At 43.2% G+C, this 12,379-nt stretch overlaps 1 protein-coding gene across 9 annotated transcripts in view; it reads right to left on the reverse strand.

Moving 5' to 3' along the window:
• Positions 1 to 12,379, reverse strand: part of SLC12A8 (solute carrier family 12 member 8) — an 87,892-nt gene that overhangs the window by 17,289 nt on the left and 58,224 nt on the right. For 8 of the 9 annotated variants that reach the window (XR_010591523.1, XM_065561535.1, XM_005279824.4 and 5 more), the window contains 3 exons: positions 12,241 to 12,328; positions 9,647 to 9,734; positions 156 to 302 (listed from right to left, as the gene is read on the reverse strand). Coding sequence is in view for 8 of the 9 variants with exons in the window: in XM_065561535.1 (XP_065417607.1) it covers positions 156 to 302; positions 9,647 to 9,734; positions 12,241 to 12,328 (323 nt within the window). In the remaining variant the exon portion in view is untranslated. The remainder of the gene's footprint in view (positions 1 to 155; positions 303 to 9,646; positions 9,735 to 12,240; positions 12,329 to 12,379) is intronic. The other variant, XM_005279826.4, reaches the window with a different exon arrangement.

The following is a 12,379-nucleotide window of genomic DNA, read 5'->3' on the forward strand; positions in this document are numbered from 1 at the left end:
GGGGAAAAACCATGACCCCCCTCCTCTCCTGGTATTTAATTACTGTACATCACCCAGGACAATCTATTGACAGCAGATTCATTGTTTCCATGCATCATTAACATTTGTTTGTTATAGAACCCATAGCTAATTCTACATCATCACTGATTACTAACCCCATGTCCAAGAAAGGAAAGGGTTGGTATCACTTTTTCCTGGGCAATGCACTGAAGGATTCGGGGTGCTCCATACAAACCTCCCATGCAGGAAGCTAAGGAGGAAATGTACAATCCTAATAAAAACAAGAAACCCACCAAGGATACCTGGAAAATGCAAAGAGAAAACAAATATTTATCAGATATTTTAAAAAAACCACTTAATTGTCTTTAAACACAGATTTTTCCAAATTAAAATCAATTAATTTCCTTTGTAAATGCTAAAGACTCTGGCAAAAATTTAACAGAACGAGCCGTGTGAAAATAGAAAGTTAACCTGCTCTGTACTGTGAGTGTGAACTAGTAATACAATAAAATTATCCCATGAAAGCAGTTCAGTGTTGAACATTCTGTACCAACTGGAAACCACTCGATAAGCTCACGTCCAGAAATATGTGCCACTTGGAGAAAACGCTTCGAGGAAGCAGACATCTGATTCCATTCAAGTAACTGGAAGTGAGTTTGAAGGGAGTTTATTTCAGGAGAGCACACTTATATACCGAGAACATCATGCAGGAAGAGCTATCCCAGGCTCTAAACCATCCAAAACAGGAAGACAAACCCCTGTGTCCCATAAGGGAATACCAATAGTGGAGGAGTAGCAGGGGAGGGGAAGAAATCCACACTGCAATCAAATCAAAGCTGCCATTTAAATAAATGGGATTTCAAAAACATGTTCCAAAGGATATAATGCGACGACCTTATTTTCCTGTCTTAAACGTGTAAGGAATTTCTTTAAGTTAAATGAACATAAAACTTAAAAATCCTTAAAGCAATAATGCTAAGTAGACTGCTTTATTCATATTTTGTATTTGACACCTTTGGTTCTATTGTATTCCAAACCAATATTTAAATTTTACAAAACTTTTTACAGGCTCGTCAATTAAGGGCAAGCACCTTTTATTACTAATATTTTGTATGATGGAAGGTGCCAATACACACACATAGTAAGAGTCCCTGACCCAAAGACTACAATCTATGTAGACAAGACAGCAAAGCATGGAAGAAAGGTGTAATATCCCCGTTTTACAGATGGGGAACTGAGGCACAGAGAGATAAAGTGCCTTGTCCCAATTCATAGGTAAAGTCTGTGGCAAAACAAGGAACTGAACCCAAATCTCCCGTCCAGTGCTTTAACCACAACACCATCCTTCCTCTGCTCTTCACTACTGGGCTGGAGCAAGGCTGCTGTTTGACAGCACACAGCAACATTATACCCTTCAGAACAGGAAGTGAAAAATATTGTAGCCAACTGAAATTTCAAAGGGACTCTGGGTCAGCAGAATGTAGGTGCACAAATTGAAATCGAATCAGGTAATCTCCTCATCTGAAAGAAGGTGCCTCCGGCTACACAGTTGCCTGTAAGACTATGGTGGAACATGGATTGTTTCAGTAGCTTTTAACACGGAAGAATAACACCTACTGAACCATCATCATAACTTCTTGCAGCATCCTGTGTTCACCTTGCTTCCATCCAAACTGTGAATGGGCCCCCAAAATTCTAGCCAATTGTGTAATTTAATGACATGATATTTCCCTTAACATCCATATTAATTGTGCAGGTATTGATCCTTGGAAGAAAGAACAAGTTATAGTTATACAGAAATACAGACAAAAAGAGAACAGATTCATTTGAGGTTAGCACAAGGGACAGGGAACTGGAATATCTGAATTCTAGTTTCTCTGAGGAAGAAAATATAGAGGCCATTGCCAGTATTTTCAATATAAGTTAAGGGTTTATTATACTCTCAAGATGAACAGCAAAGCAAAGGAAATTGCATTTGTCTTTTCCTGCTTCTCTGTGATGTATGAAGATGGTTTTCAAATTTCTTTCCAAAATACTTTCCCACGTTTTTTTAATACATGAAACATCAGGAATATCAATGAGGACCTCTCTTCCTTGTCTTTGTTAGAGGACCTTGGCAAAAGCTTTGGAGGACCTTAACAGAGATGTTACACAAGACAATGGAGCTACAATTCTCTCCTCAAAACTGGATAGGAATAGGATGCTGAGTCTTAGACATCTAAAGTAACAGTGAGGACAAGAGAGAACCCTTCCTTATATGTTGAAGACCAGGCTTAGGATCTGCTGAAAGGCTGATGTTGCTCTGCCTATGTCTAGTTCTTATACTGCACCCATCCCTATGCTATTTGAACTTTAGAGACATTCCATCATGTAAAGAAGAGTAAAATGTCCTTTGGGTGGGAGCTCCAAAGAGAAGCAAGGTCAGAAATTGATGCGATTCTGTTGTGGAATTCCAAAGCCATCCCATGGTCCATGGAGAAAAGCCAACAGTTTGTGGCCTGTGATAAGTGACTAGTACTAACTGGAGGAGTTAGAGACCGAACTGATCAGACAAGCTTGCCGCTAATGGAGAAAGGTCAGGGGGTCACTGCTACGAGTTAAAGGATAGAGGCAAAACTTTTTTTTAAATCTAAAGAATGTATTTGCTGACCACATGGATCATCCTGAGATGTGGACTGCTCTGAGTGCTAAAATCTGCAGGAGGCCTGATTATCACAATTATGCAAGGCCTGGGATTGCCCTGTTGAGGACTTGCTTCTGGATGCACAGGTGAATGCAGGGAAATGCTGGTGCAGTGAGAGGTTTTGGCCAGTGTAAAGGCAGTTAGTTTTCTGTAGAAATGGAAATGAATGTGGGCTGCTTATTAGGTATGAGACTCCCTGCCTTGACTGAGCAACTCCTGCCGCTGCACTGACACATGAATCTGCAGAGCTGTCTAGAAGGTTATTGCGTCTCCCGCCCCCCCGTGCAGCCAGACTTGTCTGACAAGACTTGCCACAGGCTGTCATTTCTGGTCAGCGTCCTGGCTTCTACTTTTGCTACTTCATGGAACAGGGGGAAAAAATTCCACGGCAAATGTGTCAGCATTTCTAGCATGTGGATCCACCTTACGTACATACGAGTTCACATGCAGCCCTCTGCCCAAATAAATCCACCACAACAAGCACACAACAGTTGCTGGCAGAACAGGAGATATTATCAGCAGTGCTTCAGCTATGGAAGCTTGATAAACAGGGCTCTTGCCATATTCTAGGAGACCGTGTCTGCATAAGAACCAGTCATGCAAGACAAAGAACTCCAAAAAGCTGAATAACAGTCTCTTTCCCTCCATCCAGTATTTTGGATAGGGGCTATTTTCTCTCTATGCCTCCCCACCTTGCAGCTGCCATCTTTCCTGCTGTGCAATGGACTTTTGCATAATATATCGCTACTGATCCTTAACGAGCTAGAGAGATTAACTGTCATGTCGTCTCCTTCCTCTCCCAGCCTATTCAGAATACCCGGCCACTCCACTCTTCATATCCCTCAGCTGAAGGAGCGACATGCTCCATTTTCCACATACTTACTTTAATCAAAATGGTGGAAAACAGGCAGCCCACCTTCTCGCACTGAAATAAGGGGCATTTCAGAGTAACCCTTATGATCTGTAGAGCACCAAGCTGCTGAAGGGTGGAAAGAAACACTGGGCTGTGAACTGACACAAGGAAAGGGCCTGAATTGTATGAGGGCCCCATGGTAGCTGAAGTAGCTCGCAGCCTGTATTTCCCAGGAGGTGGTGGCTGTGGAAAGAAATCATGCTGCAGGTTGCTGAGGCCTACTGTTGGTGTCACTAGGCATCACCCTAGGTAACTCAGGGGGTTGGAAGACCACGAGAGTCGATGAAGCCCCCCCGCACTAGGCCAAAGTGAACCAAATCCCCTGCATGTTAACCTTTACTAACCTCACAGGCCAGCAGCTGGGAAGCGGTGGTAATAAGGCCTGCATGCTTCTGGCTGAAAGGCAAGATAACAGATCAAAGGGAAAAGGACAAGATAACGGTTCACAGAAGAGTTACTAACGAGCTAGACTTATAGCCGCCAAGATGATTTAACTGCTTAAATGTAACTACTGCAGAGGGAGGAAGGGGGAGGAGGTAGGAAAGGGGAAAAAAAAGAATAAAAAGGAAAAACTGCTTGTCTCAGTGCGCTTGATTTGAGACATGCTGGTCTCCTCGTGCCTATTCAGAGCTCTTGAATAAACTTTGTCTGCTTCTCCACCCTGGTGTGTTCATTGGCGCGAAGCACACCGGGCAACGAACCCCGCTGTTGCCCCCTCAGACCCTCTGTGCCGGCAACACTACCATGGTGTCCCAAACAGAAGCATGTCTTGCAATTGCTTAAGGCTGGTTTTTGAAGAGGGGAGGGGGGAGAGCCAGTTCGTTTTGAAAGACACATGCAGGACTAAGGTCTATGGCATTCGCTAGGGAGTCTCCACTGCACCAAGGATCCTGGCCTGGGGCCCTCACATAACGCAAAGCAGGACATCCTCAGCCAGTGGGGCACGGCCCAGAAGTGCATCATGAAGGGGCGACTGCTGGGTTTCACCCCACTGGGTGGGAGAGAAAAGAATTATTGGCAAATCCCAGACGCTTGGACATGGGAGCTGCTAGGGCAGGGGAGTGAAGGAACAAATCAATCCCACCACCTGCTGCTGCCCACCCAATCCTGCTGCAGCTCCTCAGCCATGCTCCCATCTGTACAGCACTCAGCCATAGGTAGTATGCTGAAGGCAGCTGCGCAGAAATAAAGGGGCACGGTATGGTATTGCCACCCTTACTTCTGCGCTGCTGCTGGCAAGGGCTGCAATAGCCACTGCTCTCCAGCCGCCCAGCTCTGAAGGCAGCACAGAAGTAAGGTTGGCAATACCGCAACCCCCCTAAAATAACCTTGCAACCCCCTGCAACTCCCTTTGAGTCAGGACCCCCTATTTGAGAAACGCTGGTCTCCCCAGTGAAATCTGTATAGTATAGGGTAAAAGCACCCCCCCCCAAAAAAAAAACAGATTTCGGGGGGGGGGGGGGGGGGGAGACCATATTTCATGGTCCGTGATGCGTTTTTCACGGCCATGAAATTGGTAGGGCCCTAGCCATAGGGAAACGGCACTTCAAGAGGCAGCACAGACAGTTCCACAGCCTTTTCAACTGGTGCTGCCCGCAGAGCCGAACAACATGAGGACTGGGGAAGCGAGAAGCTCCACACCCAGCAATGGCTTCCCCATCCAGGCTTCAGCAACAATCTGGTGAGCCCCTACTGAGACCTAAAAGCAGCCATCTTTTTTTGATAAGAGCCCAATCCCACAATACTTTGCAGGACTGGGTGGGTGGCAGTAAGGAACCAAGGATTTTTTTTTTTGAGGTTTCCAGAAGTAAAAGGTTGAAAGCCACTGGCACAGAGTTAGTTGAGCTGAGTGGTTACTTCCAAAATGGTGGCACAGAACGGCAGGCCATATCTGAGTCTACCTGTGTAGCTTGAGATGTATCAGCAGGTAGCAGGCATTCCAGTCCATTTCCCCATAATATTTGTCTCCGAAGTTGTGAACCTAGAGTCTCTCTGTCTATCTAAGGTATTAATATGGCCCCCATTCCCATAGCACCTAATAAAAAATAATAAAAATAAATAATAACAATAATTAATGGAGATATCCCATCTCCTAGAACTGGAAGGGACCTTGACAGGTCATCGAGTCCAGCCCCTTGCCTTCACTAGCAGGACCAAGTACTTATTTTGCCCCAGATCCCCAGGTGGCCCCCTCAAGGATTGAACTCACAACCCTGGGTTTAGCAGGCCAATGCTCAAACCACTGAGCTATCCCTACCTCACAACCTGTAATGTATTTATCCTGTGAGGAAGGGAAGTGCTATTATCTCTCATTTCGCATATGGGGAACTGGGGAACAAAGACTCTAAGGCCCAGATTTCTAAAGGTATTTTGACATTGCTGCGCTCGGCACTGCAGTGCCTAACTAATTCAGGATCCTACATACCATTTTCAAAAGAGATTTAAGTACTTAGGAGCCCAAATCCTCTTGTCAGTGGATGCGATTTAGTCTCCTAAATCACTTTTGAAAATGAAATGTAGGCTCCTGCATCAGTTAGGCATTGCAATGAAGAGAGTGGCAATGCCTAAATATATCTAGAAACCTGGGCCCAAACAACTTGCCCAAAGTCACACCGGAAGTGTGTGGCCGAGCAGAGAACTGAACCAAGGTTCCCTGAGCAGCACCATAACCACTGGATCATCTGTCCTGTCACAGGTAAAAACAAACATGCACCTCATCCTGTTCACTTAAGAAGTTATTCCCTGCTTCTTTGTGTCCCTGAGGTTGTACATGTCAGCTGGGGTGTGCTTGACTAGTAGTGGGTAATAAATTTACATTTTCTAAGAAAGCTCAAGATACATTGACCTTTTTTCTTATTTATGAAAGCAGCTGCATTGTAAAGGAGGTTGGATGAAAAGATATAAAATTCATTCTGCTTGGAGACAGCATCTAAAATTCATGCTGTGTTTTGAAAACCCTCAAACCAACCCATCTTCTCCCTCCAGGCTACCTCTCCCCCCCTCCAAACACCCCCCCTCCCAACGAACTAATTTGGCTCCAGGAAAACAAAGTGTGTTATGAATGGATGGATGAAAAATATGAGAAACAAATCAATGTACAGACATTTACATTAGAGAACAGAACAGCCCCTTTTGATTTCAGAATGCTATCAATACAAAACCACAATACTAGTGGTCCTATTTAAAAAAAAATACTTGAAAGAAACACTTGATCGTGTCAGGCTTTGCCTATCATTTTAGTCACCAAAAATGCTTGCATTTAAATGTGCTACTTGACATTCCACTCAGGGCTTAGGGGGAAAATGTCTTTTCATTGAGATTGTCAAAAGTAAAATAAATTAATTAATTAACTTTTAAAAAGTTTAGAGAGTACAAATACTTCACAAGAAATTGGCAGTCCTAGCCTATTAGATCTCCTTTGAAGTGAAATTACTTCGTGTCCCTATTTTGTATGTTCAGAAAAATACATTCTAAGGAAGACAAACAGCCAAATGCTTCTTTAACCACGACTGACAGAAATGGAAAGTTTGCACAGTTTTTGATTTGTAATGATTTCTTCTCTCAAACAAGGCCAATAAAATATAAATGTGCTTATAATAATTCTAATAATCAGCCATATTTATACATGTATTGCATCACCACTTCATATTGTACAAGGGGAAAAGAAAACTGTATTTGCTTTTTTTTGTGTCTTTATGATATGCAACAATGGCGTAAGACTCTCTTTCCAGAAGATTTCATAGAATCATAGGGTTAGAAGGGACCGCAAGGGTCATCTAGTCCTGTGGTTCTCAACCGGTGTTCTGGGGCACCCTACAGAGCCAGGAGCAGATTTCAGGGGGTCTGCCACAATAATCCAGAGAGCACAGCCAGTGTTAGCCTCACTGGTGCCCACGGCAGAAAGCCAAAGCCCAAGCCCCGATTCCCCATGGCCTGGGGCCCCGAGCAGTTGCCCTGCCTGCCACCCCCTAATGCCGATATTAGCTTTTAATCAACTGGATATGCAGAAAAACAGGTGTTGTGGCACAGGTGGGACGTGGAATTTGTATAGCATGTTGGGGCGGGGGGGGGGGAAGAGACTCAGAAAGAAAAAGGTTGAGAACTGCTGATCTAGTCTAACTCCCTGCCAGGATGCAGGATTTGTTGTGTCTAAACCATCCAAGACAGATGGCTATCCAACCTCCTTTGGAAAACCTCCAGTCCTCCAGTGAAGGAGCTTCCATGACCTCCCTAGGCGTCTGTTCCATTGTCCTACTGTTCTTACAGTTAGGTAGGAAGTTTTTCCTGAGATTTAATCTAGATCTGCTGTGCTGTAGTTTGAACCCACTGCCTCTTGTCCTGCCCTTTGTGGCAAAAAGAACAACTTTTCTCCATCTTTTTTATGGCAGACTTTCAAGTATCTGAAGACCATTATCCTATCCCCCTCTTAATCTCCTCTTTTCCAAACTAAACATACCCAGTTCCTTTAGCCTTTGCTCATATGGCTTGCATTCCAGCCCTTTGATCATCTTTGTTGTTCGCCTCTGGATTCTTTCCAGTTTCTCTACATCCTTTTTGTACATTGGTGAATAAAACTAGACACAGTACTCCAGTTGAGGCCTTACCAGCCCCGAGTAGAGCAGTACTATCACTTCCAGTGACTTGCATGCTTTGCCTCTGTTAATGCAACCTGAAATTACATTTGTTTTGTTTGCAATAGCATCACATTGCTGACTCATGTTGAGGTTGTGATCCACCACAACTCCCAGATCCTTTTCAGCAGTGCTGCTGCCATGCCAGTTTTCCCCCATTCTGTGTTTGTACATTTGGTTTTACTTCTCCAAGTGTAGCACCTGACATTTGTCTTTGTTGAATTTCATTTTGTCGTCTCTAGCCCAGTTCTCTAATTCATCAAAATCCTTTTGAATTTTACCTCCGCCCTCCCAAGTGTTTGCAACACCCCTCCCAGCTTTGTGTTATCTGCAAATTTGATCAGTATGCTCTCTATTACTACATCCAGGTCATTAATAAAGATGTTAAATAATACCGGACCCAGAAAAAATCCCTGTGGAACCCCACTTGAGACCTCCTTCCAATCCAACATCATTCCATTAATAGTTACTCTTTGTTTGCGGTGGCTTAACCCCAGAGAGAGAGTGGACCCCCAAGAAGGGCTGTCACACTAAAGGGGGTTCCCCCCAGGGACCATACGGGGCCAAGAGTGGGCACAACCTGGGAGTTCGTGACACCCCACATACGATCATATTTCAGTGTAAATCTAAACTATTTTTTCTTATCTTGGGAACAGGACAAAATCTAGCGCTGCATTCAGAGGGAAAATGAAAGCATGCATTTCAAATAGAAATTATAGCTTAAACTCTGTTAGAAGAATTAAGAATTAAATAAAAGTAAAGCGTGCCAAACTAATTTAATCAAAGAAATTCTGTCAAATTGCAGTGAGCATATAATTTTGGATAATGGGGGATAATTGAAAATTAGCCATAAACATTTTACTTCCACTTAATGTAAGCGAGCAATGAAATACACTGAAATCTTTTCCTCTCTTTTCAGAGGTCCTCAGTGATAAGGTTCATTGACTATGACACTACAAACCGGCTTCGTAGGTATATGCCAGTGTGGAATGTCTAGGATTTAATAATCCCATTACTTACATTGCAATTAACTAGAGTGGATATGAAAATGTAAGCCTTGCTTGACTTAGTAAAGATAAGCAGTGTGATTCTTTGGAGATTTCAATTAGACCTAAGCTTCCACTGATGAAATGGGCTATACTGAATAATGTACAGCGTTTATCATTAGGCAACATTAGCATAGTTTAGCTATTAAAGTTATTGCTGTGGAATTACAAGATTCAGCAGTATGGGGCATGTTGGAGAATGCAAGCTATTCAAATCAATTTTGGGATGGGATTTTCAAAGGAGTCTCAGGCACCCAAATCCCACTGCTTTTCCCTTAGGCTTTGGAAAACCCCAACTTTAAATAATGCCCCTGTAGACTGGAAAGCACCGTTTTCTACAATGGATTGAGTTATTTTAAATTTAACAAATTACCTTTTCTGCTATCATAAAGTCATAGCGGAGCGACTCCCGGGTACAAATGGCTCCCAGCAAGAAAACAAAGACTATATATAGAAACCACCTGAAAATAACAGAGAGAGACACCGTTTGTTCCCAAAGCAATGAGATCATTGGGCATTTTCACTATTATTAAGGCCTGAAGAAATTCAGCTACTTACAGTGATCACCATTTAAAAGCTACACAAATAATTGACATTACTGCAATACTTGTGGTATACCCTGTTCTAAATTTAGGGACTAGCATAGTACATGTAAAGGCAAAAGTGTAAAGAGATAAGCAGCAACCACTGTATTGCTTTGTTATTTTTTAATACCAACTGGAATCCCTTTGCTTAAAGCAATGCAGGTAAGATCATATTTAATTTTAAGCATACAAATAATCCCAATGGAGTCAAAGGGGACCATGTGAATGCTCCATGTTAAGCACATGATTAAGGGCCAGATTTTTAAAAATTATTTAGGCACTGAAATGTGCAGATGGGCACCTAGTGGCATTTTCAAAAGTGCTGAGGTGCCTGACTCCCATTATTCCATTACTGGGAGCAGTGTGACCTAGTGGATTGCACACTAGAGCTGGCTCTGCCACTGCCTCGACATGTACCCTTGGGCAAATCATTTAATCTCTCTGTCTCAGTTCCTCCATCTGGAAAATGGGGATAATTAAATCTACCTCGTTTGTAAAGAAAGCACTTGGAGATCTACTGATGGAAAGCACTATATCAGAGCTAGGTACTGTATTAATTATTAATTAATTATTATTATTGTGAGTTAAATATTCAAAAATTGCCATTATGTTTTGGGGAAATACAGTAGAACCTGAGAGTTACTAACCCCTCAGGAATGGAGGTTGTTCATAGCTCTGAAATTTTCGTAACTCTGAACAAAACATTATGGTTGCTCTTTCAAAAGTTTATAACTGAACAGTGACTCAATTCAGCTTTGAAATTTTACTATGCAGAAGAAAAATGCCACTTTCCCTTTATTTTTTTAGTAGTTTATGTTTATCACAGTACTGTACTGTATTCACTTTTGGGGGGGGGGGGGTCTCTACTGCTGCCTGATTGCGTACTTCTGGTTCCAAATGAGGGGTGTGGTTGATCGGTAAGTTCATAACTCTGGTTCTATTGTATGTGAAAAAATGGCCTCAGAAAGAACAACCAGATGAGAAATGTCTGAAATAGGGAAGTGAGTCAATGTAAATGGACATCTTCCTTCAGTCCCTCCTTAAAACTCACCTCTTCCTAAATGCCTGCAAGTGGGTATGCCAAGTCTGCTGCATATTATATTAAACGTGATTGCCTCACTTTTACCTTGTCCTTCCTGCCTCTATCTGAGGGTAAGGAGCACAGACAGAGGTGTAGCCTTCCACAAATCAGTACATCCCACCATGCACAAGCAGGTGGGAGTTGTTGGGACAGGGCAGGGAATTGAGGGGCAGATGGGAGGATTGGGCCAAAAGAAATCTGATGAGGTTCAACAAGGACAAGTGCAAAGTCAGGAAGAAAGAATCCCATCCACCACTGCAGGCTGGGGACCGACTGGCTAAGCAGCAGTTCTGCAGAAAAGGACCTGGGGATTACCATGGATGAGAAGCTGGATATGAGTCAGCATTGTGCCCTCATTGCCAAGAAGGCCAATGTCATAATGAGCTGTATTAGTAGGAGCACTGCCAGCAGATCAAGGGAAGTGATTATTCCCCTCTATTCGGCACTGATGAGGCCACACCTGGAGTACTGCGTCCAGTTTTGGTCCCCCCACTACAGAAGGGATGTGGACAAATTGGAGAGAGTCCAGCGGAAGGCAACAAAAATTATTAGGGGGCTGGGGCACATGACTTATGAGGAGAGGCTGAGGGAACTTGGTTTTAGTCTGCAGAAGAGAAGGGTGAGGGGGGATTTGATAGCAGCCTTCCACTACCTGAAAGGGGGTTCCAAAGAGGATGGACCTAGGCTCTTCTCAGTGGTGGCAGATGACAGAACAAGAATCAGTGGTCTCAAGTTGCAGTGGGGGAGGTACACAGAGGTGTCGAACTAGCGCACTAAATATTTCAGTGTGGACACAGTTAGACCAGCCCACCTGACCTCCTAGGTATGCTAGCCCGATCCACCTCCCATCCCGTCATGTGAGGATAAACCCTAAGTCATTCTTCATAAAAAAGTACTTGAGAATTTAGCCGCAACATGTCAGCTAATATAAGAAAACGACTCTGCCTGTTTCTTTAGAAGGCTTGTAATTTTTATTTTCTTAAAGAAACCCAAATCCAACAACTTTGAAATCTACTCCAGAGTAGTCCAATCTGACAATTCTAGAGTTAATACATATTCTGTATCAGGAAGTGAGCCTGGGGGGCGGAGAAGAATTGATTATATCCGCATTAATGAATCTCTTCACTAAAAGCATCCAGAGTAGGAGGGGGTAATAGATGATAATTTGAACAAGAGCCAGACTTTAATTTTCCAGATGGGTGAGTAATAAAAGGTTGACTGGAATATGAAATAGATTGGTCACATCCAGGGCACACTCTAAACAGAAAGTAAATTCTTCTCACTCTCTTTCAAGCGACTTACGAAATGCCGATAGCTGCCAGAGACCCGAGTGGGATGCTGGCCGCAGGCTTCTGGAGATCTCCACTCATATTAAACCCAGCCATCACACCTGCATGTTGTAGACAAAGATAAACATAATTTGGAATTAGATCATTTATTG

The sequence above is a fragment of the Chrysemys picta genome, chromosome 11 (assembly GCF_011386835.1).
Source record: "Chrysemys picta bellii isolate R12L10 chromosome 11, ASM1138683v2, whole genome shotgun sequence".
NCBI lineage: Eukaryota > Metazoa > Chordata > Testudines > Emydidae > Chrysemys > Chrysemys picta.